This window comes from Lepidochelys kempii, chromosome 28 (genome assembly GCF_965140285.1).
Source record: "Lepidochelys kempii isolate rLepKem1 chromosome 28, rLepKem1.hap1, whole genome shotgun sequence".
Taxonomy (NCBI): domain Eukaryota; kingdom Metazoa; phylum Chordata; order Testudines; family Cheloniidae; genus Lepidochelys; species Lepidochelys kempii.
Window position 1 is genome coordinate 1,904,618 of NC_136407.1, and position 27,608 is coordinate 1,932,225.

The window sequence follows — 27,608 nt, forward strand, 5'->3', positions numbered from 1 at the left end:
ACGCGCTATCTCAGAGTGGAGCCATGCAGCAGCCAGGACGCGGCGCGCACATCCTGGCCGGCGGCGCGGGGCCCGGGGGCTCCTCTGCCCGGAGACCATGTCACCGCCCCGGGGAGCCTGCGCCCGCGGCCTCCGGGCCCACCTCGGCCAGGTGGGTGCCGGACTCCTGGGTTCTCTCCCCGGCTCCGGGAGGGGAGTGGGGGCTGGTGGGTCAGAGCAGGGGGGCGGGGAGCCAGGACTCCTGGGTTCTCTCCCCGGCTCCGGGAGGGGAGTGGGGGCTGGGGGGTTAGAGCAGGGGGGGCGGGGAGCCAGGACTCCTGGGTTCTCTCCCTGGCTCTGGGAGGGGAGTGGGGGCTGGGGGGTTAGAGCAGGGGGGGCTGGGAGCCAGGACTCCTGGGTTCTCTCCCCGGCTCCGGGAGGGAGTGGGGGCTGGTGGGTCAGAGCAGGGGGGCGGGGAGCCAGGACTCCTGGGTTCTCTCCCCGGCTCCGGGAGGGGAGTGGGGGCTGGGGGGTTAGAGCAGGGGGGGCGGGGAGCCAGGACTCCTGGGTTCTCTCCCTGGCTCTGGGAGGGGAGTGGGGGCTGGTGGGTCAGAGCAGGGGGGCGGGGAGCCAGGACTCCTGGGTTCTCTCCCTGGCTCTGGGAGGGGAGTGGGGGCTGGTGGGTCAGAGCAGGGGGGGCGGGGAGCCAGGACTCCTGGGTTCTCTCCCCGGCTCCGGGAGGGGAGTGGGGGTTGGGGGGTTAGAGCAGGGGGGGCGGGGAGCCAGGACTCCTGGGTTCTCTCCCTGGCTCTGGGAGGGGAGTGGGGGCTGGTGGGTCAGAGCAGGGGGGCGGGGAGCCAGGACTCCTGGGTTCTCTCCCTGGCTCTGGGAGGGGAGTGGGGGCTGGTGGGTTGGGGGGGGGGGCGGGGAGCCAGGACTCCTGGGTTCTCTCCCCGGCTCTGGGAGGGGAGTGGGGGGCTGGTGGGTTGGGGGGGGGGGCGGGGAGCCCGGACTCCTGGGTTCTCTCCCCGGCTCTGGGAGGGGAGTGGGGGGCTGGGGGGTTAGTGTGTGTGGTGGGGGGATACAGTGTCGGGGGTGGGCTGTTGGCAGGAGGTCATAGGCCGCCTGGTCGGCATGTAGTGGGGGGCTATGGGGGAATCAGACACCCCCGTATCGAGGAGCTGTGGGGGGAGGTGTTCACAAGAACAATTCCCCCCCCCCCCCCCCAGAGCCAACTACAGCAGCTGCCAAGTTTGACACTCGCTCGGCCGCTTCCTGTTTTCACTTCAGGTTTCCTGCTCGGTGACCTCTGACCCCCCCCCCCCGGCTTAGGGGGGTTCCTGCTGGGGCGGGGTGGGGGGGGGGAATGCAGGCTTGCTCCCCTCGCAGCCCAGATGTTAAGGGGAGGGTGGAAAAATCAACAGGACTCAAATGCCACGCGCAGATGCTGTGGGGAGAGAACCCAGGAGTCCAGGCTCCCAGGCCCCCTGCTCTGACCACTAGCCTGCACTCCCCTCCGAGAGCCGGGGAGAGAACCCAGGAGTCCTGGCTTCCCCCCCCACCCCTGCTCTAACCCCCCAGCCCCCACTCCCCTCCCAGAGCCGGGGAGAGAACCCAGGAGTCCTGGCTTCCCCCCCCACCCCTGCTCTAACCCCCCAGCCCCCACTCCCCTCCCAGAGCCGGGGAGAGAACCCAGGAGTCCTGGCTCCCAGCCCCCCCTCGCTCTAACCCACCAGCCCCCCACTCCCCTCCGAGAGCCGGGGAGAGAACCCAGGAGTCCTGGCTCCCAGCCCCCCCCCCCAACCCCCCAGCCCCCATTCCCCTCCCAGAGCCGGGGAGAGAACCCAGGAGTCCTGGCTCCCAACCCCCCTCGCTCTAACCCCCCAGCCCCCACTCCCCTCCCAGAGCCGGGGGGGAGAACCCAGGAGTCCTGGCTCCCAGCCCCCCTGCTCTGACCCCCCCAGCCCCCACTCCCCTCCCAGAGCCGGGGGGAGAACCCAGGAGTCCTGGCTCCCCGCCCCCCCTGCTCTAAGCCCCCAGCCCCCACTCCCCTCCCAGAGCCGGGGGGAGAACCCAGGAGTCCTGGCTCCCCGCCCCCCCTGCTCTAAGCCCCCAGCCCCCACTCCCCTCCCAGAGCCGGGGGGGAGAACCCAGGAGTCCTGGCTCCCCGCCCCCCCTGCTCTAAGCCCCCAGCCCCCACTCCCCTCCCAGAGCCGGGGGGAGAACCCAGGAGTCCGGGCCCCCACGGGCTGTCTGGGAACTTCACCCTCCGTCCTTCCCGCCCCTGCAGCTGCACCAGCTGGTCCTGGAGTCGGCGCGGGAGAAGCGGGACATGGAGCAGAGACACATCATGATCAAACAGAAGGTGAGGGGAGAGGCTGGGGGGCAGGGGATGGGGGCAGGTGTGGGGGGAGGGGGGTCTCCGGTGGGTGGGTATGGGCGGGGCCTTCTGGGGGGGGAGAGCTATGGGGGGCAGTGGGAGGAGCCTGTGGTCGGGGGTGTGGCTGGGGTCTGGAGGGGTGGGGCCTGGGCCAGAGAGGGCGGGGGTGAGGGCTAGGGATGGGGGGTGAGCCCTGGGGGTTTGTGGGTTGGGGCCAGGGCTGGATATGGGGCAGCAGCTGGTGAGGCGAGGTCTGGGGTGGGTGGGGGCGGTGCTGGGGTGGGGGAGCAAGGCCCAGGCCCAGGGGAGAGGGGCTGGACGCGGGGCCCTGCGGGTGGAGGGGCGGGGCCCTGAGTGGTGTGGGTGGGGTGTAGGCGCTAGCGTGGGTGGGGCTGGCGTGGGGGGGGCAGGTCTGGGGGCGGTCAGGTGGGGCCGAGGGGGGCAGGGCTTGGTGGTGGGGGCAGGGCTGCGGGCAGGTGGGGTGGGGGCTGGGGGCAGTGAACTGGGGGCGGGGCTCAGTGGGGTGGAGGCGGGGCTGCAGGGGGTGGGACGGGACCTTGGGAGGAGGAGCCTGGCTGGGGCTGGTGGGGCGGGGCTCTGGGGTGGAGGCGGGGCTGTGGCTGGGGGCGGGGCCCGGGGCGAGGGCGGGGGCTGTGAAGAAGGGAGGCGGGGTCCTGGGGGGGAGGCGGGGCCCGGGGCGAGGGCGGGGGCTGTGAAGAGGGGAGGCGGTGCCCGGGGCGAGGGCGGGGGCTGTGAAGAGGGGAGGCGGGGTCCTGGGAGGAGAGGCGGGGCTGTGGCTGGGGGCGGGGCCCGGGGCGAGGGCAGGCGGGGTCCTGTCGGGGGAGGCGGGGCCCGGGCCCAAGACAGGGGCTGTGAAGAGGGGAGGCGGGGTCCTGGGGGGGGAGGCTGTGAAGAGGGGAGGCAGGGTCCTGGGGGGGGAGGCGGGGGCCCGGGCCCAGGGCGGGGGCTGTGAAGAGGGCAGGCGGGGTCCTGGGGGGGGAGGCGGGGCTGTGGCTGGGGGCGGGGGCTGTGAAGAGGGCAGGCTGGGTCCTGGGGGGGGAGGCTGTGAAGAGGGCAGGCGGGGCCCTGGGGGGGGGAGGCGGGGCCCGGGGTGAGGGCAGGGGCTGTGAAGAGGGCAGGCGGGGTCCTGGGGGGGAGGCGGGGCTGTGGCTGGGGGCGGGGGCTGTGAAGAGGGGAGGCGGGGTCCTGGGGGGGGAGGCGGGGCCCAGGCCCAGGGCGGGGGCTGTGAAGAGGGGAGGCGGGGTCCTGGGGGGGGAGGCGGGGGCCCGGGCCCAGGGTGGGGGCTGTGAAGAGGGCAGGCGGGGTCCTGGGGGGGGAGGCTGTGAAGAGGGCAGGCGGGGCCCTGGGGGGGGAGGCTGTGAAGAGGGCAGGCGGGGCCCTGGGGGGGGGGAGGCGGGGCCCGGGGTGAGGGCAGGGGCTGTGAAGAGGGCAGGCGGGGTCCTGGGGGGGAGGCGGGGCTGTGGCTGGGGGCGGGGGCTGTGAAGAGGGCAGGCGGGGCCCTGGGGGGGAGGCGGGGCTGTGGCTGGGGGCGGGGGCTGTGAAGAGGGGAGGCGGGGTCCTGGGGGGGGAGGCGGGGCCCGGGCCCAGGGCGGGGGCTGTGAAGAGGGCAGGCGGGGTCCTGGGGGGCCCGGGGCGAGGGCGAGGTCGTGGAGCGGGTGGGGCGGGGCCGTGCCCCCCAGTGACGGCCCGCCCCCCCCCCAGGACCTGTCCCAGGACGAGGCGGTGCTGGAGGGCCGTGGGGGAGGCGCCGGACGGGGTGGTGATGGAGGGGTACCTCTACAAGCGAGCCAGTAACGCCTTCAAGACGTGGAGCAGGTCAGAGACCCCCCTCTTTACCCCCCAATTCCCCCCACGCCCCCCCCCCCCCGATTCCCCCCACGCCCCTCCCCACTCCCCTGCCCGGTGCACATCCACATCTGTCCGGGGGGGGCCCGAAGACCCCCGTGTCCCCCCGCCCGACCCACTTCCTTCCCCCCCGCCCCCTTATGGCTCTCCCCCCCCAGGCAGGGGGCTGTGGCCCCCGAACCCCTCTCCCCCCACTGACAGCCCCCCGCTCTCCGCCAGGCGCTGGTTCTCCATCCAGAGCAATCAGCTGGTCTATCAGAAACGGGCCAAGGTGAGTGGGGGCCTTTGTGGAGGGGCTGGGGGGGGGGCCCCAAGGGGTCGGGGGGACGGGGCCCGGCCAGGGGTGAGTTGGGGGTGCAAAGGAAGGGTGGGGAGGCGGCTGGTCTCGGGGGGCAGAGGGGTGGGGCGGGGGGGCTTTCCTCGCTGCCCCCCCAGGAGGCAGAGGGTTGGGGGGGGCTATGGGGTGCTATCTCTCTGCCCCCCCCCCCCCCAGGACGCATTGACGGTGGTGGTGGAGGACCTGCGGCTCTGCACCGTCAAACCCTGCCCCGACCACGAGCGGCGCTTCTGCTTCGAAGTCGTGTCCCCCTCCAAGTGAGTCCTGCCCCCCAACCCCGCTGCCCCCCAACTGCCCCCCGCGTCGGTGCCAAGCCCCTGCCTCCACCCGCTGCACCTCCCCAGCCCCGCCCCCCCATCACCAGCTTTCTCTCCCCTGCTCAGGCCAGGCCTCCCGTCCCCCTCTGTCTGGGGGGGGAAGGGGGGGTCCCACGGAGCCCCCCCCCAAATGCCCCATGTCGTTCCCTCCCCCCCCAGGAGCTGCATGCTGCAGGCCGACTCGGAGAAACACCAGCAGGCCTGGCTGATGGCCGTGCAGAACAGCATCGCCTCGGCCTTCAGCGAGGGGCAGGCCGAGCCCCCCGGCCAGGTACGGCCCCCCCCGGGGACCCCCCAAACCTCCCCATGGCCTCAGCCTCCGGGCCGAGCCCCCCAGCCAGGTACAGACCCCCCGGGATCCCCCAACCCCTGCCCATGGCCTCGGCCTTCGACAAGGGGGAAGGCCGAGCCCCCCGGCCAGGTACGGACCCCCCCCGGGGACCCCCCAAACCCTCCCATGGCCTCAGCCTCCGGGCCGAGCCCCCCAGCCAGGTACAGACCCCCCGGGATCCCCCAACCCCCGCCCATGGCCTCGGCCTTCGACAAGGGGGAAGGCCGAGCCTCCCGGCCAGGTACGGACCCCCCCCGGGGACCCCCCCAACCCCCCTCATGGCCTCAGCCTTCAGCGAGGGGCAGGCCAAGGCCCCCGGCCAGATATGGCCCCCCCCCCCGGAGACCCCCTAAACTCCCCCATGGCCTCAGCCTCTGGGATGAGTCCCCAGCCAGGTATGGACCCCCCCCCCGGGAACCCCCCAAAATCCCCCTTGGCCTCGGCCTTCAGCCTGAGGCAGCTGGAGACCCCTTATCTGGTCGGGGGTGGGGGGGGCTGCTGTTGGAGAATGGGGGGTCTGTGGGGAAGAAGCAGGGGGCTCTGTGGGGAAATGTGGGGGCTGCGGGTGGGGAGCGGGCGACGCCGTGGGGGAAGGGGGGCTGCGGGTGGGGAGCGGGGAACGCCGCGGAAGTAGGGGGGCTGCGGGCCGGGAGCGAAGAGCCCAGCCAGCCCCCTAACTCCGCGCCCCCCCGCAGCACCCGGAGCGCCCCGCCTCGCTGGTGGGGGGCACCCTGGAGGCGTGGGGCCGGAGCCCCCGGGCGGGCGGGGACAAGCGGGTGCTGGACCAGGTGCAGCGGCTGGAGGGGAACGCGCAGTGCTGCGACTGCCGGGAGCCCGCGCCCGAGTGGGCCAGCATCAACCTGGGCATCACCCTGTGCATCGAGTGCTCCGGCATCCACCGGTACCCCCCCGGGGCCCCCCCAGGGCCCCCCCGAGCCCCCCACTGCCCTCCCGAACCCTGATCTCCCCCTGCTCCCCCACTGCCCTCCCGAACCCCGATCTCCCCCGGCCTGGGCATCACCCTGTGCATCGAGTGCTCCGGCGTCCACCGGTCCCCCCCCGGGGCCCCCCACTGCCCTCCCGAACCCCCCACTGCCCTCCCGAACCCTGATCTCCCCCTGCTCCCCCACTGCCCTCCCGAACCCCGATCTCCCCCGGCCTGGGCATCACCCTGTGCATCGAGTGCTCCGGCGTCCACCGGTCCCCCCCCGGGGCCCCCCACTGCCCTCCCGAACCCCGATCTCCCCCGGCCTGGGCATCACCCTGTGCATCGAGTGCTCCGGCGTCCACCGGTCCCCCCCCGGGGCCCCCCACTGCCCTCCCGAACCCCGATCTCCCCCTGCTCCCCCACTGCCCTCCCGAACCCCGATCTCCCCCAGCCTGGGCATCACCCTGTCCATCGAGTGCTCTGGCATCCACCGGTCCCCCCCAACCCCCCCGAGGCCCCCCGAGCCCCCCACTGCCCTCCCGAACCCCGATCTCCCCCGGCCTGGGCATCACCCTGTGCATCGAGTGCTCCGGTGTCCACCGGTCCCCCACCAACCCCCCCCGGGGCCCCCTGAGCCCCCCACTGCCCTCCCGAACCCCGATCTCCCCCTGCTCCCCCACTGCCCTCCCGAACCCCGTCTCCCCCGGCCTGGGCATCACCCTGTGCATCGAGTGCTCCGGCGTCCACCGGTCCCCCCCAACCCCCCCCGGGGCCCCCTGAGCCCCCCACTGCCCTCCCGAACCCCGATCTCCCCCTGCTCCCCCACTGCCCTGACGAACCCTGATCTTCCCCGGCCTGGGCATCACCCTGTGCATCGAGTGCTCCGGCGTCCACCGGTCCCCCCCAACCCCCCCCGGGGCCCCCTGAGCCCCCCACTGCCCTCCCGAACCCCGATCTCCCCCTGCTCCCCCACTGCCCTGACGAACCCTGATCTTCCCCGGCCTGGGCATCACCCTGTGCATCGAGTGCTCCGGCATCTACCGGTCCCCCCCTAACCCCCCCGGGGCCCCCCGAGCCCCCCACTGCCCTCCCGAACCCCGATCTCCCCCTGCTCCCCCACTGCCCTCCCGAACCCCGATCTCCCCCGGCCTGGGCATCACCCTGTGCATCAAGTGCTCCGGCGTCCACCGGTCCCCCCCCGGGGCCCCCCACTGCCCTCCCGAACCCCGATCTCCCCCTGCTCCCCCACTGCCCTCCCGAACCCCGATCTCCCCCAGCCTGGGCATCACCCTGTCCATCGAGTGCTCTGGCATCCATCGGTCCCCCCCAACCCCCCCGAGGCCCCCCGAGCCCCCCACTGCCCTCCCGAACCCCGATCTCCCCCTGCTCCCCCACTGCCCTCACGAACCCTGATCTTCCCCGGCCTGGGCATCACCCTGTGCATCGAGTGCTCCGGCATCTACCGGTCCCCCCCTAACCCCCCCCGGGGCCCCCCGAGCCCCCCACTGCCCTCCCGAACCCCGATCTCCCCCTGCTCCCCCACTGCCCTCCCGAACCCCGATCTCCCCCGGCCTGGGCATCACCCTGTGCATCAAGTGCTCCGGCGTCCACCGGTCCCCCCCCGGGGCCCCCCACTGCCCTCCCGAACCCCCCACTGCCCTCCCGAACCCTGATCTCCCCCTGCTCCCCCACTGCCCTCCCGAACCCCGATCTCCCCCGGCCTGGGCATCACCCTGTGCATCGAGTGCTCCGGCGTCCACCGGTCCCCCCCCCGGGGCCCCCCACTGCCCTCCCAAACCCCGATCTCCCCCTGCTCCCCCACTGCCCTCCCGAACCCCGATCTCCCCCAGCCTGGGCATCACCCTGTCCATCGAGTGCTCTGGCATCCACCGGTCCCCCCCAACCCCCCCGAGGCCCCCCGAGCCCCCCACTGCCCTCCCGAACCCCGATCTCCCCCGGCCTGGGCATCACCCTGTGCATTGAGTGCTCCGGCGTCCACCGGTCCCCCACCAACCCCCCCCGGGGCCCCCTGAGCACCCCACTGCCCTCCCGAACCCCGATCTCCCCCTGCTCCCCCACTGCCCTCCCGAACCCCGATCTCCCCCGGCCTGGGCATCACCCTGTGCATCGAGTGCTCCGGCGTCCACCGGTCCCCCCCAACCCCCCCCGGGGCCCCCTGAGCCCCCCACTGCCCTCCCAAACCCCGATCTCCCCCTGCTCCCCCACTGCCCTCCCGAACCCTGATCTCCCCTGGCCTGGGCATCACTCTGTGCATCGAGTGCTCCGGCATCTACCGGTACCCCCGAACCCCCCCAGGGCCCCCCCAGTCCCCCCTGAGCCCTCCACTGCCCTCCCGAACCCCAGTCTCCCCCAGCTCCCCCGGCCTGGGCATCACCCTGTGCATCGAGTGCTCTGGCATCCACCGGTTCCCCCCGAACCCCACTGGCTCCTCACTGCGCCCCCATCCCTCCACTGCCCCCTGACCTCCCCTTGCCCCCCTCCCAAGCCCCCCAGCCTGGCCATCGAGAGCTCTGGCGCATATGGGCCTTGGGGGGCAGCCGGGGGGCCCCCTCTGAGTCCCCCCCGGCTGACTCCTCCCCCCCTCTGTCGCAGGAGCCTGGGGGTCCATTTCTCCAAGGTTCGCTCCCTGACGCTCGACTCCTGGGAGCCGGAGCTCGTCAAGGTAACGGTGTGGGGGGGGGGGTGTCCGCCTGAGGGGTGTCTCACGAGGGGTGGGCTTAAGGGGGGCAGGGCAGGGGGTGACCTGGGGGGCTGTTTGCCCGTGGAGTCACACCCCCTCCCCATGTTGGTGGGTTGCAAGGTCTGGTCACTGGGCCACGGGATGGGGGTCAGGCCCGGGGGGGGGTCAACATCTGGATTGTGACTCCCCCCCCCCGTGTGTCCCTTCCCTCCCCCCCCAGCTGATGTGCGAGCTGGGGAACGGAGCCCTGAACCGCATCTACGAGGCGCGTGTGGACGAGATGACGGTCAAGAGACCCCAGCCCGGCTGCTCCCGGTGAGCCCCCCCCCCCCAGCGCCCCCCTGAACCCTCCGGCCCCCTCCCCGTGCCCCTCCTCCAGGCTGGCAGCTCCCAGTGGTGCCCCCCCCGGCCCCGCCCTCTCCAGCCCCCCTCCGCAGCGCCCCCCGAACCTCCTGGCCCCTCCCCCAGCCCAGCTGCTCATCATGAGACCCCCTCCCCCACACGCCCACAAACGCCCCCACAAGGCTGTGTCCTCCCCCCCGCACCAGCAGGGGCTGCCCCGTCTCACCCCCCCCCCCACAGGGCGGAGAAGGAGAGCTGGATCCGGGCCAAATACGTGGAGAAGAAATTCATCACCAAGTTGCCGGAGGCGCGGCTGAGCCGGGGGGGGCGCCGGGGACCCCTCGACCGGGACCGGCCCCCCAAGCCCCCCCTCAAACCCAAACCGGGCAGCGTTGGCCGGGCTGCAGGTACCTGACAGGGGAAGGGGTTAAGATCCTGGGGAGGAGGGAATCCTGTGGGGGGGGGGTGAGTGTAGGGCTGCGGGGGGGGGGGGATGTCTGTCTGTGTCTAACCCAGCCCCCTTCTTCCACCCCTGCAGAGCCGGGGAGGGGGGGGTGGCGTGCGGCTGGGGGGGGGAGGGACACATAGCTGGGGTGGGTGCAGCTGGGCAGGGGGACGCCTTGGGGCCTGGGTGTAGCCCGGTGGACGTGGCCAGGTGGCTCCCCCGTCCCTGATGCCCCCCCCCACACTTCCCCCCCCCCCCCGTTCCAGAGCCAGGGGAGGCCGGCTCCCCCCCTGAAGACCTGCGCAGCCTCCACCCGGGGGCGCTGCTCTACTGGGCCGCTGGCCACCAGAACCTGCCCACCATGGCCGACGCCCTGGCCCACGGCGCCGACGTCAACTGGGTCAACGCCGCCGAGGACAGCCGGACCCCGCTGCTGCGGGCCGTGGCCGCGGTAGGCGGGGGGCGGGGAGGGGGGGGGCCTTAGCTGGGGGGGGGGGCGTTAACCCCTTGTGCCCCGGCTCACTCCGCCTCTCCCCGTCCCCAGAACTCCCTGCTGGCCTGCGAGTTCCTGCTGCAGAACGGAGCCAACGTCAACCAGGCCGACAGCGCCGGGCGGGGGCCCCTGCACCACGCCACCATCCTGGGCCACACCGGGTAGGTGATTCGGGGGGCTTGCTGTCCCTCACCTGGCCACTAGATGGCGGCGTGGCGCCCGCCACCCCGGGGATGCACCGGCGGCGAAGCTAAGCAGGGCCGGGGCCGTGTTGCCGGCCTGGAGGGGGGACCTTGGCTCCCCCACCCGCCTCTCACGGCTCTGCTCTCTGATAGGCTGGCCTGCCTGTTCCTCAAGCGGGGGGCCAATCTGAATGCGGTCGACATGGAGGGGAAGGAACCGCTCTCCATCGCCATAGACACGGCCAACGCTGACATCGTCACCCTGTGAGTCCCCTGCTCCCCCCCCCCCCCCCCAGGTTGGGATGGCGGGTGGGGGGGGGAGGCGGGGGTGCTGGTGGAGGGGGAGGGGAATTTGTCTCATTTTCTGCCCCCCCCCACCCCCTTGCAGGCTGCGGCTGGCCAAGATGCGGGAGGCGGAGGTCGCGCAGGGACAGTCAGGTGGGTGTCTTGTCTTGGGGGCCCAGGGCTGGGCTGGCAGGGGCTGTGGGTCGGGAGTGAGGGGCTCCAGCAGGGCTGGGGGCCCAGGGCTGGGCTGGCAGGGGCTGTGGGTCGGGAGTGAGGGGCTCCAGCAGGGCTGGGGGGGCAGGGCTGGGCTAGCGGGGGGCTGTGGGGTGGGAGTGAGGGGCTCCAGCAGGGCTGGGGGGGCAGGGCTGGGCTAGCGGGGGGCTGCGGGGTGGGAGTGAGGGGCTCCAGCAGGGCTGGGGGGGCAGGGCTGGGCTAGCGGGGGGCTGCGGGGTGGGAGTGAGGGGCTCCAGCAGGGCTGGGGGGCAGGGCTGGGCTAGCGGGGGGCTGCGGGGCGGGAGTGAGGGGCACCAGCAGGGCTGGGGGGGCAGGGCTGGGCTAGCGGGGGGCTGTGGGGTGGGAGTGAGGGGCTCCAGCAGGGCTGGGGGGCAGGGCTGGGCTAGCGGGGGGCTGTGGGGTGGGAGTGAGGGGCTCCAGCAGGGCTGGGGGGGCAGGGCTGGGCTAGCGGGGGGCTGTGGGGCGGGACTGGGGGGGCACCTTGCCCCACTCCTACGCCCTTTGCCCTCCCAGGCGACGAGACCTACCTCGACATCTTCCGGGACTTCTCCCTGATGGCGTCGGACAACCCCGAGAAGTTGACCCGCCGCGACCTGAAACTCACCACCCTGTAGCCCCCAGGGGGGCCACCACCATCGCCTTTCATGTGTCTGTCGGGGGGGGGGAGGGGGGAGAATCCCCTCCCCCACTCCTGGCTCCTCCCCCTTCCCCGGCTGGGCGGGGCAGCGATGCCGCGGGGACTCCTCCCCCCAGCCCCGGGCTGCCTTGTTAATTACTGCCCCCCATTTTTCTGCTGCTTTGATGTGACTCTTGGGTAAGAGGTAATAGGGGGTAGGGGCCGATTTCCTGTCACCCCCACTCCTGCCCCCTATCCCAGGCCAGGGGCTGATCTTTTGGCCCCCAGATCGCCCCCTCATTATAAGGCAGGGGCTTATCCTTCCCCCACCTCCATTATGGGGAGGGGCTTCTCCCTGGCCCCCCTTCTGGCCCCCAGATTCCCCCCTCCCATTTATGGGGCAGGGGCTAATCTCATATCCGCACCCGTCCTATTTATTGTTTCTATGGGACCACCCTCCCTGTTTGTTGTTTTAACCCCCCCCAATGTACACGCACACGGCCCCCCTCCTCCGGTTGAGATGTCTTCCTTCTGAGTGGGGGGCCCCCGTCTCTGAAGGGAAGGAGGAGCCCCCCCTTCTCCGCCCCACTGCGGAAGCAGCGGGAGATCCGGGCAGCTGTACAAAGCTGGCATGCAATAAACAGACCAGGCTGGAATATCAACTCCTGCGTCCATCTCTGGGGCGGGGCGGCTGGTTATCCAGGGAGCCCTCGCCCGGCGCTGAGATGCAGCCACCTCTGGGGCGGGGCGGCGGTTTACACAGGGACCCCTGGCCCGGTGCTGAGATGCGCCCACCTCTGGGGCGGGGCGGCTGGTGACACGGGGATCCTGTAGCTTCGTCGCCTGTTTCTCCATCTCCCACCACGTGGCGGCGTTGTCCATGTGTCTCCTCCCCTAGAGGGCAGCGTTGGGTTCACCCTTGGGGCTGGAGGGGGCAGCACCTACCCCACTCCCGGGCGTTCCCAGGTGGGCGCGTCCGGGAGCTTGGATCCTTGGGCATGGGGCAGCCCCCCGGGTGCAAATCTGGGGGTGGGGGGCTGGTGAATTTCACCCCAGCCCTGCCACATGCCTCTTGTACCCCACCCAAATTGCCCCTTCTGCACCCCCCACAGGAGTGTGGAGATCTCCAGGTGACAGTGAGGTTCACTGTTCCTTCCTGCTCCCCGGGATACTAGGGTCCAGGAGTCCTGGCTCCCAGCCCCCCACCTGCTCTAACCACCAGCCCCCACTCCCCAGCCAGAGCCCGGGAGAGAACCCAGGAGTCCTGGCTCGCAGCCCCCGCAGCTCTAACCCACCAGCCCCCACTCCTCTCTCACGGGGAGAGAACCCAGGAGTCCTGCCTCCCAGCCCCCCGGCTCTAACCCACCAGCCCCCACTCCCCTCTCAGAGCCAGGGAGAGTACCCAGGAGTCCCCGCTTGTCCCCACGCCCCACAGCTGCAACGTCTCCGTAGCCTCTTTCAGCCACAGCCCCCGAAACCTCACGCACGATTCCAGCTTGTCTCCTTTCCGCCTCCCTGTCTCTGCCCTCCAAGGGTCCCATTGACCCGGCTTGCCCGTGGGCCTGGGGCACCGAGATAAGGGCGGGTGGGGTTGGGCGCTGCTGATAAGAAATACAGCTGAAGCTTCAAAAGGGCCCCTGGGGTCAGCCGCGGGCTCGGCTCCCAGGGTGAACCTGGTGCCTACCCTGCATTTAACGCCGAGAGCATGGTTTTCCGGCAAATGTTTTTTCAGTAGGGTCTACACAAACTTCAAGGGGAGAAGCCGGTGGAAGAGCAGACCTGAGCTGTAAAAATGGAGTAACCCTCTCAGAAGAGTGACTCTGGATTTAAACTATTGACTGAACTGGAGTCACTCAGGATTTACACCACCGAGTGAATTGGAGTGGCTCTGGATTCACACTGGTGGTATTGAGCTCAGTATCTGGCCCTTTTTGCACTGCAGCGACTCTGGATTTACACCAGTGGAATTGAGATCAAAGTCTGGTCCTCATAGCTTTTATTGATTGGGATTGACTCTGGATTTACACCATTGAGTGAATTGGAGTGGCTCTGGATTCACACTGGTGGTACTGAGCTCAGTATCTGGCCCTTTTTGCACTGCAGCAACTCTGGATTTACACCAGTGGAATTGAGATCAAAGTCTGGTCCTTATAGCTTTTATTGATTGGGAGTGACTCTGGATTTGCACCATTGACTGAACTGGAATGACTCTGGATTTACACCAGTGGAACTGAGATGTGAATCTGGCTGTTACACTGAACTCTGGATTTACACTAGCATCACTGAGCTCAGAATCTGGTCCTTATATTATTGTCCGAACTGGAGCCACTCTGGATTTACACCATTAACAGACCTGGAGTTACTCTGGATTTACACCACTGGATTTGAGCTCGGAATCTAGCCTGCTGTGATTACCCTTCTCCCCCATTTCCAATGTCACTTCATCTCACTCCTCTCTAGGACGTTATTGTCCTGATTTAAGTGGGGACAGTTGTTCTGGGCCGTTCCCAGAGCTCAGCGCCCAGGGCTCCCTTGTGCAGGGGTGGTCTCCATTCTGGTGGGTTAAATTCCCAGCATCCTCTGGGTCACCTGACTGACTGAGAGGAGAAGTAGTGGAACGGGAGCAAAAGTTTGGCACTGTAAAGAGGACCAGGCCCCCCGCCATGAGGAAAGTCCCAGATGCTATGAAAGAGACTGTGTAGCTCCCAGTCACATCCCTTAGGAAACCTAGTACACAAAAGAACACAAGTTTACCAATATTAGGGGTAGCTAGAACCCAGCTTGCATCATTTTGTGACACCTACAATGTACCGAGTTGGAGTGGACTATAGTTTATATGGTATCGTGCATCTAGATTACACCATGTTACGCCAATCTAGAACCCAGCGTGCCTATTTGTGTTACCTAGAACGTGCGGAGTCAGAATAGACAACATCTTATGTGATTATGATGGATCTAGAACACAGCATGTTAAGCCTACCTGGAACCCAGAATGCATCATCTTTGTGCTACGTAGGACATATTAAGCTGGGATTGACTATAGCTCATAGGCACTGCCTAGGATTCAACTACTTATGGCTACCTAGAACCCAGCATGCAGCCAACGGTAGGTATCTAAAATGCAGCAAGATTGGAATTGCGACAAAAGTCCCATGGGTAAAGTTAGGCACAACAATGGAGGCTATGAGCTATTTGTGACGAAGTGGGACTGTTCTTAATGTTTCCTCTGAATAGTGTGAGGGTACCTCAGTTTCCCCTAGGCAGTTCTTAAGTATCTAGGTGGGGGATGAGGGTGTATGATCATTGCAGAGCCCTAGAGGGCAGGTGTGGGCAGGGGTCTGGACACAGAGAATGGCCGACACCCTGTTTCCTGGCAACTGAGGGCCTTGGCCCTTCCCCCCTGCAAGGTGAGCTAAAGGGCTGGAGAACAAAGGAATCAGGTCCCCTCCTGGCCTGGAAAGGGACAAAGCCCAGAGGAGGGGGGGCTGGAGAGACTTTCAGTTTGGGGCTGGCTGGGGACATGGAGTGAAGTGTAGACGGGGTTGTCTGCCTCACTGCCCCCCAAAATGGACCCAGCTGAGGGGTCCTGTTCTCTGCACCTACAAGCTCTGTGTTAGACCATGTTCCTGTCGTCTAATAAACCTTCTGTGTTAGATAAAGTCCCGTCTGACTGTGGAGTTGGGGGGCAGGACCCTCTGGCTTCCCCAGGACCCCACATGGGTGGACTCGCTGTGGGAAGCGCACGGAGGGGCAGAGGATGCTGAATGCTCCGAGGTCAGACCCAGGAAGGTGGAAGCTGTGTGAGCTGTGTGTCCTGCAGACAGGCTACTCCCAGAAAGGAGACTGCCCCAGAGTCCTGCCTGGCTTCATGGGGAGCAGTTCCAGAGCATCGCCTGGGGACTCCATGACAGTATTCACAACCCAGCAAGGTTGTGATTTCTAGAACATAAGCTGGAGTAGTCACCAAGAGAGTTTGAGCCTGCAGTTGTGTGCAGGTTACAGGTTTAGGGCTCCCTGGAAAACACAAGTCTACCTAGAACGCAGAGCAGATCGAGTTCCAATTGCCTAGAAAGCTGGATTCAGGAGATGCCCATGACCCACAGTGTTAGAGCTACCTGGAACCGAGGGAATATAGTGTTCCAACTATCCAGAAAGCCAAGTACTGGAGTTGTCCTTAACCAATATGGTTACAGCTATCTTGAACCCAGGCCTTCTAGTGTTCAAATAATCTAGACAGCTGGGATGTGAAGTCATGTCTAGCACAGAGGGTTAGAGCTACCTAGAACCTAAGCATGTAGCATTCCAGTTACTCAGAAAGCCAGGTTCTAGAGCTGCCTACAGCCCATAGGGCTAGCACTACCTAGAATGTACAAATTTAGGGGGTGTGAACCATGGCCCCTGCGGTGACCCCAAAGGTTAGAGGGTGGGTGAAATGGTACCCAGACTGAAGAGATCACCTACAACCTGGTTCCTGCTTGTGGGTCACCAGAACCTCCCTGGCCACTTCACACTGGCTGATCCATGACCGTGGAATGAGCAGCCAGGGGATGGGAGGTGCTTGCTGCCTAAAGTAGGGGGAGAAAGGCAAACTCCAAGACCTTACCAGATAACGGGGGGCCAGCCAGAGCCCCAAAACTCTCCAGTAGGTTTATGAGCCCAGTAGCTTCTGAGATCCGACCATTCCTCACGATTTCCACCAGGCTGGAGAATTTCAGTGGGATAACGGCACCAGCTAAGAACCCATAGCAGATGTCAATGCCCATCAGGATGGGATAGGTGTGCCCAAAGGGAACCAGGAGCAGCGTGACGCCCGTCAGGAGGATCCAGAGAGTCAGGATGTGAAGGAGGCGGAAGGCCCTGCGGGCATCCAGCCAGCCAGCCACCAGGCGGCCACACAGATCGGTGGCACCCATCACGGACACGAGGCAGGCAGCCTGGTATTCGTCAAAGCCTATCTCGCGGGCGTGGGGCACTAGGTGGGCAAAGGGGACAAGGTAGCCCAAATTCATCAACAGGCCAGCTACAGCAAAGGTCAGGAAAGGCCGACTGGCAAGCAAAGCCAAGCCAAACAAGGAGGACAGCTTCGCCAGCCACGACCTCTGTGGGGCTGGTGCCAGAGCCAAGTCCTCTGCCAGGGCCAGCGGGCGGAGGAGGGTGCCACATGCCACCAGGTGGAAGGTCAGGCCTGCCACAATCATGAGCCCTCCACGCCAGCCATAGGAGTCCACCAGGAACTGGAAGAGGGGGGAGAAGGCCAGCGAGGACAACCCAGGTGCAGAGAAGGCCACAGCGATGGCCAGCGCCCGGCGTCGTTTGAAGTAACGGGCAAGCATGGCCACTGAAGGGGCAAAGACTAGCGCGCCACCGAAGCCTGCAAGAGAGGTGGGGAACTGGGGTTATGGGGGTTGGATAGGTGGGCTCTCCTGCTTCGAGCCAGGAGATTGTGCTACTTAGAATGGTTTGAGTCGTAGTCGACTTCAGCTTGTATGGATGCGTCTAGGATGCACCATGCTGAGCCAGCGTAGAACCCCGCATGAATCCTGTTTGTGCGACCTAGAACGTCTGGAGCTGGAGTAGACTACAGTGTATAGGCCTAGGACGCATCTAGAATGCACCATGCTATGCCAACCTAGAAGCCACCATAAATCCTGTTTGTGCGACCTAGAACGTCTGGAGCTGGAGTAGACTACAGTGTATAGGCCTAGGACGCATCTAGAATGCACCATGCTATGCCAACCTAGAAGCCACCATAAATCCTGTTTGTGCGACCTAGAACATCTGGAGCTGGAGTAGACTACAGTGTATAGGCCTAGGACGCATCTAGAATGCACCATGCTATGCCAACCTAGAAGCCACCATAAATCCTGTTTGTGCGACCTAGAACGTCTGGAGCTGGAGTAGACTACAGTGTATAGGCCTAGGACACATCTAGAATGCACCATGCTATGCCAACCTAGAAGCCACCATAAATCCTGTTTGTGCGACCTAGAACATCTGGAGCTGGAGTAGACTACAGTGTATAGGCCTAGGACGCATCTAGAATGCACCATGCTATGCCAACCTAGAACCCACCATAAATCCTGTTTGTGCGACCTAGAACATCTGGAGCTGGAGTAGACTACAGCTTACAGGGCTAGGATGCATCTGGAGCACACTGTGTTAAGACAAACCTAGAACTAGGTGTGACGATGTGACGCAGCAGGGAGGGGGGCGTGTTGACCTGGGAATGTGCCCTGGGGATGGGAGACCTGAGAGTCTGTCACCTGAGCCAGGAGGGGGAGGGGGAGGGGGAGATAACACCTCTGCCCAGGAACGTGAAGACAGGCTGCAGGAGAAAGCCTGCTGAGGGAGTTTAGTTTCAGTTTGGGGTTGGGTGGAGGAACACAGGGAACCCCAGGGCTGGGGTCTAAGCTCCCTGCTCCCCCAGAAGGACTTGACTGAGGGGTCCTGGGTGTACCCACAAGCTCTGTTTTGGACTGTGTTCCTGTTGTCCAATAAACCTTCTGTTTTACTGGCTGGCTGAGAGTCTCAGTGAATCCCAGGAAAAGGGGTGCAGGGCCTGGACTCCCCCACACTCCGTGACACTAGGCATGACTCCTGTCTGTGCTACCTAGAACCTACTGAATTGAAGTAGACTCCAGCTTGTACAGCTATCGTGCATCTGGAATGGCCCATGTTAAGCCAACCTAGAACCCATCGTGAATCCTGTTTGTGCTACCTAGAACATATTGGAGTTGTGAAAATGCATCTCAGATTACAACGCAATGGTCGATGGATCTGTGTTGATTTCGCATTGGGGCGTGTGTGTGACATGAAAACCTCCCCCCAAATTAGAACATTCTCATTTTGTCAGGTCCACATTTCCTTCAACTTTGTTTCCAAACATGCTCGAAATCAGAACATGCAAAGCTGAGATTGGTTCAAACTTTTCGATGCACCGCAAACTTCGACAAATGTCAGTTCTGACCCAAAATGCACAGCCCTCCTTCCCCCCCCCACCCCTGCATCAGTCGGGAATTGCCCGCACACCAAAACCCCCATGTCCTCCCTCGCATTATCCGGACACCGGAGGCTACTGGGGAGGAGGGAGTGGAGCGGAGATTTCACAGCTCATTGGGCGGGATCAGCCCTTTGTTATAGTGAAGGCTGGAGCCTCAAAGCTCGAGATCCTCGTTGCGCTGGGATTGGGACCAGGGTTTGCTGATCTAGAACCGGGTTTGCTGTTCTAGAATCTGGTTCTCCAGATCCTTCATTATAGAAGGTTCTAAGCTACAGCCAAGGGCCAGTCAATCCTCACTGCCCAAGCCCAGAGCATCCGTCTGTCCAGATTTTACCCAGAATGCCTTGCTTCCAGGAAGAGGCTTGTGCAAAAGGCTAGACTCCCATGGTGCACTGGGGCTACCCAGAATCCCTTGCTCCTGGCCTTGGGTGAGGATGGTCCCAGAGTGCACTGGGTTACCCAGAAGCCCTTGCTCCCAGCCTTGAGCGAGGATACTCCCAGAGGGCACTGAGGCAGGGGGGGTTCAGGGGAGACCTACCTGAGAGCAGCCCGATGCTTAGGTACAGGTGCGTCAGGCTGGTGGCGAAGGACGCCAGGAACATGCCCAGCCCCAAGAGGATGCCCCCGGCCATCACCACGGGGCGCGTGCCATACTGGGTGCTGAGGGCAGTGCCCACCGGACCTGCAAGGGGCAGCAGAGGGATACCGGTCGGGCCCCGTTACCCTGCGATGCAGCTGACTCTGGGGGAGGAGTGGAGGTATGTGGAGCTCAGAGCACCCTCCTTTCCTGGAGGATGGTGCAATAAGTGGGGTTGGGAGAATCCCAGTGAAAAACAGCCGCCCTGCCCAAGAGGTGGGCGCATCTCAGCACCGGGCGAGGGGTCCCTGTGTAACCAGCCGCCCCGCCGGGCAAGGGATGAGACGTTCTGGTTAAAGCGGGGAGGGAGAAGGCCGGAGAGTCGATACTCACTAGCAAACAGCAGGATGGCTATTGTGATGGACGTGACCCAGGACACGCGCCCTGCCGGCTCCCCGAAGTGCCCCACAAACTCCACGAAGAAGACCCCGAAGGAGCGGATCACCCCGAAAATCAGCCCCGACTCCAGGAAGACTGCCAGGGCCACTAGCCAGCCCCAGCCCCCATCGGGGGGCTCCGAGAGGACGGGGCGCTCCATGGAGATTCAGTGCAGAGTGCCAGAGGTGAGTCTGGCATAATCAGCTGCCTCACTCCTCCCCAGAGGGGGTAGCCCCTCGGTGCTGGGTGAGCAATCTCTGTGTAACATTGCTGTGTGGCTGATCAATCTGCTCCATCCCAGAGGTGACTCCACGATGAACGGTCCCCGGGCAGCGCAGCAGAGGGGGTTGGGCCATGAATCAGCAGCCATGCCCTACGCCAGAGGTGGCTGCATCCCAGCGAGTGCCCTGCAGAATGACCCTGAGGCTGTTAACCTCGGGGTGGGTGAGGCTGCACAGAGGCCCCCTCAACCCTCTCCCGGCTCTGGGGACCCGGCAAACAGCAGCAGGGTGCCTGGCACCAGACGGCAACCCGGGTCTCAAAGGTTGGGCTTTCTTATCAGTGAATTGTGAGGCGAAGTCCGCAGCTGAGAGGAGGCGTCTAATGGCAACCCCACCCTTCCCCCACCCCATGTGTTGCTAGGCTATGAACCCCATCAGTCTGGCCCCAGTGGGTGTGGGAGAAAACTGGGGGCAGCTGGTTAGCCAGGGACCCCTCGCCCGGCACTGAGATGCGGCCACCTCTGGAGCAGGGCAGCTGGTTACACAGGGATCCCTCACCCAGCACTGAGATGCGGCCACCTCTGGGGTGGGGCTGCTGGTTATACAGGGGCCCTTCACCTAGTGCTGAGATGCAGCCACTGCTGGGGCAAGGCAGCACCAGGTAGAACCAGTACCAGGTGAGGGATCCCTGGATAACCAGTCGCCCCATCCCAGAGGCGGCCATATCTCAGCGCCGGGCGAGGGGTCCTTGTATAAATATCTGTGGAGCTCGGCTGACACGGAGCTGGCTCCCCCCTCTCTCCAGCCTCCCTGGAAGGCTGTGGCCAGTTCTGCGGGGGACACGCATCATGAAAGCCATTCAGGGTGTGCAACTCCAGGGGAAGGAAGCCGAGCTAGTCAAGGCATCACATTTCTGCCATCAACTTTTGAGCTAGAGACCCTCACCACAGAGGGTCTGGCAGAGTCACCGTGTGTCCCTCTCCCCACTTAGTTTGTTTTCCAATCTCCCCCTAAATCAACAGGGTTCTAGCTATCAATGCCTCGACCGTGCCCTGAAAGTTTGGAACCGATCGGCCGGGGCGGCCGGTTGCGACTGTGTTACGCACAGACAGACAGAGAAACGCGGTCAAAGGGAGGGGACGACCTTCACTAGCTCGGCCAATCAAGCGCAAATTTTTCATGGGGAGGGTGATTAACCAGGGGGGCCAATTTCCCCTGGAGTGGTGGCGTCTTCTCCATCACACGTGTCCTTTTAAATCAAGACTGCTAGCTCGACCATCAGATATGGGCTGTAGGCAGGAATGGCTGGAGTTCTCTGTGCCATGCAGAAGGTCAGACTAGGGGACCATTGGGGTCCTTTCTAGCCTGAAAGATCTAGGATGCTTTGGACACCAGTTTGCAAAGAGGAGTGAATCTGGACTGGGTAGCTTCCTCCTTCTATCTCTTATGCATCCTCCAACCGTCTTACGATGGTCAGCGAAGAAGCAGACACCTATTGGCTGGCTCTGTATACAGTACTCGCTGCTCTGCCTCCTGCTGACCTCTCACTTCTGATCTGGCTCTCTGGGACAACCCCCCAGGAGCTAAAGTCTCAGGGGTCTCCCCTGGTCTCCTCCTCAGTTGTTGAGTCCATGGGGCAGGAGAAATAATTTGGCAGAGCAAAAAGGAGCAAACTTCCAGCGAGGAGGAAAGTCCCTGCTACAATGAAAGAGGCTGTGTAGTCCCCAGTCATGTCCCGCAGCCAACCTAGAACATACAATGCTTTGGGTTACCGAGAGCACACGGTGTGTGTCACCTAGAACCTGGAGCATCTAATTATTTAGACATGCTAGAACATACAAGTCTTTGTGTTATCTAGAATGCACTACATGTTACCTGGAACCCAGAATATCTAATTCTCTAGACATCCCAGAACATATGTGGCTTTGAGTTATCTAGAGTGTACAATATGCATTACCTAGAACCCAAAATGCCTCATTGCCTAGACATCCTGCACGGATTATCTAGAAAGTACTGTATGTGTCACCTAAGTCACAGAACATCTTGGTGTCTAGACAGACTAGACAATACGAAGTGATGGGTTACCTAGAAAGTACTGAAAGGGCTACCTAGAACCCCAAAGCCCGGTGGTTTGGACAGCCTAGAACATATCTGCTTGACAGTCTCATGGGACTATGCAGACCACAGTCATGGATTATCTCAAACACATTTTCAGTGATACTTAGACTCCAGAATACCATATTCTATACATATCCTGCTGTTGTCTCTTGTCTTATACTTAGATGGTAAGGACTTTGGGGGAAGGACCATCTGTGACGAAGTGGGACTGTTCTTAATGTTTCCTCTGAACAGTGTGGGGGTGCCTCAGTTTCCCCTAGGCAGTTCTTAAGTATCTAGTTGGTGGGATAAGGGGGTATGGTCATTGCAGAGCCCTAGAGGGCAGGTGTGTGCAGGGGTCTGGACGCAGAGGATGGCCAACACCCTGTTTCCTGGCAACTGATGGCCTGGGCCCTTCCCCCCTGCAAGGTGAGAGCTAAAGGGTTGGAGAACAAAGGAATCCAGTGACCTCCTGGCCCGGAGAGGGACAAAGCCCAGAGAGGAGGGGCTGGAGGGAGTTTCAGTTTGGGGCTGGCTGGAGACATGGAGTGAAGGGCAGACGTGGTTGTCTGGCTCACTGCCCCCCAAAATGGACCCAGCTGAGGGGTCCTGTTCTCTGCACCTACAAGCTCTGTGTTAGACCATGTTCCTGTTGTCTAATAAACCTCTGTTTTACTGGCTGGCTGAGAGTCCCGTCTGACTGCGGAGTTGGGGGGCAGGACCCTCTGGCTTCCCCAGGAGCCTGCCTGGGCGGACTCGCTGTGGGAAGCGCACAGAGGGGCAGAGGAGGCTGAATGCTCCGAGGTCAGACCCAGGAGGGTGGAAGCCGGGTGAGCTGGGTGTCCTGCAGACAGGCTGCTCCCAGAAAGGCGACTGCCCCAGAGTCCTGCCTGGCTTCGTGGGGAGCAGTTCCAGAGCATCGCCCGGGGACTCCGTGACACCATCTTTGGATTCTATACGGCACCTAGCACAATCGAGTTCCAGTCCATGACAAGGGCTCCTATGTCTACAGTAATCAATCACTAATAATGTTCTAGCTAGCTGGCCGACATCAGGCATTAGCCTACATGATTTCAGGCTACATAGGCCCACATGGGTTTATTGGCTACCTAGAACCCATACTTAGAACCCAGAATGCCACGATTTAGTTCTCAGGATTGGAGTCATCTTTAGATCATATGATTAGGGCTTTTTAGAGTTGTTAGAGCTACCTAGGACCCGGAGCGCCACAGCCTAGCACCCAGAATTGGCATCCCCTTTCGACCATATTCCTAGGGCTATTTAGACAATGGGAGGCTTTGGGTGACCTAGAACATGTTGTTCAACTAGAACCCAGGTCTTCCGAGTCCCAGGCCAGGACCTCGTTCTGGGGGAAGGTTTAATTCTGGGGGTTACCTGTAATTAATGGGTCACCTTCCTTTTTGTTTCCCTCCCTCCCTACAGCCCTCTCTATGAAGCTAGATTGATGAATTCATGCAAGAAAGGCTTAGAACTTGTGGGAGTGGGTGTCCACCCCCACACAAGACTGGAAGGGGTGATGGTGGCCAAGTAGGGACTCTAGGGGGTAGTCCATAGTTGTTCCCTGGGAGGAGGGAATTGGGAGGCTGGTGAACCCAGAGATGGGGGAGAGGGGGAAGCCAGGACGTAGGGCAGTGACTGGAGAGCCTGTGAGCTGGAACCCAGAGTAGAGGGCAGGCCCGGGTTCCCCTACCAGCCCCTGGGGATGTGTCAGAGACCAGGCAAAGGACGGTGGGCTGCCTGGGACCACTTGTCAGGAAAGACTTTTATCTGCCTCCTTCCTCAGTTTCTCCTGGCAGCAACCGTTCCAAATATTGGGTCCAAAAGGGACGGGGCAGCCCAGTAGGAAAGAGAACCTGGTTCCTTACCGGACAGAGGGGCCCCCACGAGGGAGCCAGCACTTTCCAGCATTTGCATGAGCCCAATCCCCTCCATGATGTGCCCCGTTCCCACGATCTCCGCCAGGCCAGAGAACTGGAGAGGCACCAGGGCGCCGGCGAAGAAGCCGTAGCAGATGCAGAGGCCCATCAGGAGGGAGTAGCTCTGCCCCAGGGGCACCAGCATCATGGAGAAGCCCGTCAGGACGGTCCAGAGGGTCAGGCTGTGGACCAGGCGGATGGCGAAGCGGTCGGCCAGCCAGCCGCCCACCACACGGCCGCACAGGTCGGCCACGGCGGCCGAGGACAGGAGGAAGGCGGCTCGGTATTCGTCGAAGCCCAGCTCCCGGGCGTGGGGCACCAGGTGGACATAGGGCACGTAGTAGCCGGCGTCCACCAAGATGAAGGCCGCAGAGAACAGGAGGAAGGGCCTGTGGCAGGCCAGGCGTGGCCGGCAGAAGGAGGAGAAGGCCAGCAGCTGCAGCCACCCCGCCTCCGGCACGGATGCCTTGTTGCCCTCCAGCTCCAACGGCCGCAGCAGGGCCCCGGCGGCCACCAGGTTGAAGGAGATGCCGGCCACCACCAGGAGGGCCCCCCGCCAGGCGTAGGTGTCCACCAGCAGCTGGAAGAGTGGGGAGAAGGCGAAGGAGGCCAGGCCTGCCCCCGAGACAGCCAGGCCCGTGGCGAAGGCCCGGCGCTTGCCGAAGTACCGGGCCACAGAAGCCACGGAAGGGGTGAAGACCAAGGCCCAGCCCAGTCCTGCGGGGGGGGGGAAGGAAAGGGAACAGGTGACCAAAACCAGGATTGGTGGGTCTGATCTGGGGATGGGGCAGGTAGGACACCAGGCTGAATGGAGCATTCTAGATAACGCAAAGCATTGTATGTTCTAGGATGTCTAAACAATTAGATACTCTGGGTTCTAGGTGACACATGCCGTGTGCTCTAGGTAACACAAAAACTTGTATGTTCTAGGATGTCTAAACAATTAGATACTCTGGGTTCTAGGTGACGCATGCCGTGTGCTCTAGGTAATCCAAAGCATTGTATGTTCTAGGATGTCTAAACAATTAGATACTCTGGGTTCTAGGTGACACATGCCGTGTGCTCTAGGTAACCCAAAGCATCATATGTTCAAGGATGTCTAAACAATTAGATACTCTGGGGTCTAGGTGACACATGCCGTGTGCTCTAGGTAACCCAAAGCATTGTATGTTCTAGGTTGGCTGCAGGATATGACTGGGGAGAAAGAGCCATTGTCCCTTTAGCATCTGGCCTGGGGGTGGGAGAGTCATGAGCAATTAGAGACACGTCATCTCAAGCCATGCTGGCTGGGTCTGGGATCGGGGAGGGGAAGTCCTGGTGAGGCCTGTGAGTGGGGGGTTCTAGGTGCCAGCTGCCATTGTGCTGGGTTCTAGATCACTGCTCTGGCCCTTGCTCTAGCTTGCCAGAGCTGTGGCGGGGAAGGAACTGGGTGAAATGGACTGGCCTGAGCTAGGCAGGAAATTGGCCTTGCGACGATCTAGGCCACGCTCGTGAGCATGGAGATCTGGGCTAGAGCAACTATGGATGATCCAGAGCAGAGGGTTCTAGAGCTCAGAAGGGGCAGCAGAGTCTGGGCCATGGGCACCACATTCAAGAACCAAGGCCGTGGGAGGTGTGGGTGTGGGTGTGATTTTCCACTGCTTCGTGTGCCATGGTCTAGCTCGACCACCAGATATGGGCTGGAAGGAGGAGTAGGCAGCAGGGATGGTGCAGGAGGCCAGATTGGACGGTCCCCTCCTGGTCTTAATGTCTAGGACCCATCTGGGAGGAGGAATGGCTGGAGAACCCTAAAAGAGACCCCACCCCCGGTCCCAGGACCCTAACCTGAGGACACAGATGCCTGGATTTTACCCAGGAGCCCCTGCTCCCTGGGCAACTATAACTAGACCATGGTGCACCCATGGGTTACCCAGAAGCCCTTGCTCCCAGCCTTGAACAAGGATACTCCCAGAGGGCACTGAGGCGGGGGGGAGGTCTCAGGGGGGACCTACCTGAGAGCAGCCCGATGCTCAGGTACAGGTGGGTCAGGCTGGTGGCGAAGGACGCCAGGAACATGCCCAGCCCCGAGAGGACACCCCCGGCCATCACCACGGGGCGGGCGCCATACTGGGTGCTGAGGGCGCTGCCCACCGGACCTGCAGGGGGCAGCAGAGAGACATGGGGCGGGCCCTGTTACCCTGCGATGCAGCTGACTCTGGGGGAGGAGTGGGCTTGCGGGGGAGCTCTGGGCTTCCCCCAGCAGGGGCTCTTTGGGGAGCAGTGGCTGGGGGAGGGGGGCTCCCAGCTACTCCACTTCTGTCCCTGAGATCTTAGCCCCCCACCCATGCCGGGGTCCCTCACTCACCCCCCAGCTGCTGCACGCTGATCCCGATGGAGGTCACCCATGAGACGCGCCCCGCCAGCTCCCCGAAGTACCCCACAAACTCCATGAAGAAGACGCCGAAGGAGCGGATCACCCCGAAAACCAGCGCTGACTGGAGGAAGCCGGCTAGCACCACCATCCAGCCCCACCCCCCATCGGGGGGTTCAGGGCATGCAAGTTCTGCCATGGGGTCCCCCATCGCTGTTCCCTGGAGACAGGAGATCAGAAGTTGCTGGGGGCTGGGGTGGAAAAACAAACCAGCTGAAGGGAAAGAGATGAGGGTCAGTCCATGAACTTTGATGCTGTGGATCCTCTGGCAAGCTAGTCTCCTCAATTCCTGAGACGCAGCTGGGGAAACTGAGGCACAGGGAGACAAAGGCTCCTGCCAGCAACTTACCAGCACTGCTGATGAGACAAGGCAGGAGTCCTGGCTTCCAGCCTCCTCCCCCACCCCCGCTACATCCCGCTCCCCTTGCTGGGTTAGAACCCAGGAGTCCTGACTCCCAGTATCCCCCCTGCTCTAGCCACTACACCCCACTCCCCTCCTAGAGTCCTGGCTTCCAGCTCCCCCTGCTCTAACCATCAGACCCAGCTCCTATCCCGGAGCCAAGGAGAGAACCCAGGAGTCCTGGCTTCCATCCCCCAGCTGCTCTAACCACCAGATCCTGCTCCCCTCCCAGAGTCGGTGAGAGAACCCAGCAGTCCTGGCTCCCAGCCCGCTGCTGCTTTAACCCACCAGCCTCCACTTACCTCCCAGAGTCAAAGAGAGAACCCAGCAGTCCTGGCTCCCAGCCCGCTGCTGCTTTAACCCACCAGCCTCCACTTACCTCCCAGAGTCAAAGAGAGAACCCAGCAGTCCTGGCTCCCAGCCCGCTGCTGCTTTAACCCACCAGCCTCCACTTACCTCCCAGAGTCAAAGAGAGAACCCAGGAGTCCTGGCTTCCATTCCCCCCTGCTCTAACCACCAGCCCTCACTTCCCTCCCAGAGCCAGGGAGAGAACCCAGGAGTCCTGGCTCCCAGCTACCTCTGGGTCTGCGCTGAGCTCTGGGAGTCCCAGGAGCGCCAGGGACAGGCTGGGGGCCGGGGGCTGCAGGCCGTGTCCGAGGGGGGGACGACTCGGATCACACGGCAAATAGGGGGGGCAAAGTCCACTTTGTGTCCTCAAGAATTTCCTTCCGCTCCCCCGCCCCCCAGCCAGGCCACTGGCTCCTTCCCCCTCCCCCTTCGCTTTAAGACAGTGGTTCTCAAACGGTGGGTCGGGACCCCCATTTGAATGGGCCGGCCAGAGCTGGCTGAGAGTTGCTGGGACCCCGGACCGAAGCCTGAGCCCCACCGCCCGGGCCCCAAGCCCTCAGGCTTCTGCTTTGTTCCCCCTGCCCGGGGCAGTGGGAGTCGAGCTTAGGCTTCGGTCCCCATTCCTGGGGTCATGTAGTCATTTTTGTTGTCAGAAAGGGGGCACAGTGAAGTCTGAGAACCCCCTGCTTTAAGGGCAGGACTGAGACAACTATGGGTCTTGAGAAGGAATGTACCTGGGGCACT

General features: G+C 63.7%; 3 protein-coding genes across 8 annotated transcripts; 1 reads left to right on the forward strand and 2 right to left on the reverse strand.

Annotated features, from left to right (window-relative positions):
- Positions 1-23: 23 nt before the first annotated feature.
- ACAP1 (ArfGAP with coiled-coil, ankyrin repeat and PH domains 1) lies at positions 24-12,098 on the forward strand. The gene is given in 16 exon segments (XM_078851037.1): positions 24-151; positions 2,270-2,344; positions 4,082-4,119; positions 4,121-4,195; positions 4,445-4,496; positions 4,719-4,819; positions 5,039-5,150; positions 5,906-6,111; positions 8,752-8,821; positions 9,060-9,154; positions 9,422-9,588; positions 9,893-10,077; positions 10,171-10,280; positions 10,455-10,565; positions 10,690-10,739; positions 11,334-12,098. Coding segments are annotated over 16 exon segments (1,602 nt in total). The 5' UTR covers positions 24-97; the 3' UTR covers positions 11,435-12,098.
- A 1,317-nt stretch (positions 12,099-13,415) lies between these two features.
- On the reverse strand, positions 13,416-20,198 carry LOC140904179 (monocarboxylate transporter 13). Its single transcript, XM_073326505.2, has 4 exons — positions 19,407-20,198; positions 18,975-19,118; positions 16,040-16,807; positions 13,416-14,163 (listed from the first exon to the last, which is right to left on the reverse strand). Exons 1-4 carry the CDS (start codon positions 19,609-19,611, stop codon positions 13,901-13,903), a joined length of 1,380 nt encoding a protein of 459 aa, XP_073182606.1. The 5' UTR covers positions 19,612-20,198; the 3' UTR covers positions 13,416-13,900.
- A 600-nt stretch (positions 20,199-20,798) lies between these two features.
- On the reverse strand, positions 20,799-27,170 carry LOC140904181 (monocarboxylate transporter 13). 6 transcript variants are annotated; one of them, XM_073326514.1, is made up of 5 exons: positions 27,094-27,170; positions 26,051-26,276; positions 25,698-25,841; positions 23,656-24,423; positions 20,799-21,418 (listed from the first exon to the last, which is right to left on the reverse strand). In XM_073326514.1, the coding sequence occupies exons 2-5, from the start codon at positions 26,265-26,267 to the stop codon at positions 21,264-21,266; spliced, it is 1,284 nt and encodes a 427-aa protein (XP_073182615.1). In that variant the 5' UTR covers positions 26,268-26,276; positions 27,094-27,170; the 3' UTR covers positions 20,799-21,263. The 6 variants fall into 6 exon arrangements, with proteins under 6 accessions (XP_073182615.1, XP_073182614.1, XP_073182609.1 ...); XM_073326513.2 differs by having other exon boundaries at positions 26,973-27,169; XM_073326508.1 differs by having other exon boundaries at positions 26,051-26,329; positions 26,973-27,169.
- Between the last annotated feature and the right edge of the window lie 438 nt (positions 27,171-27,608).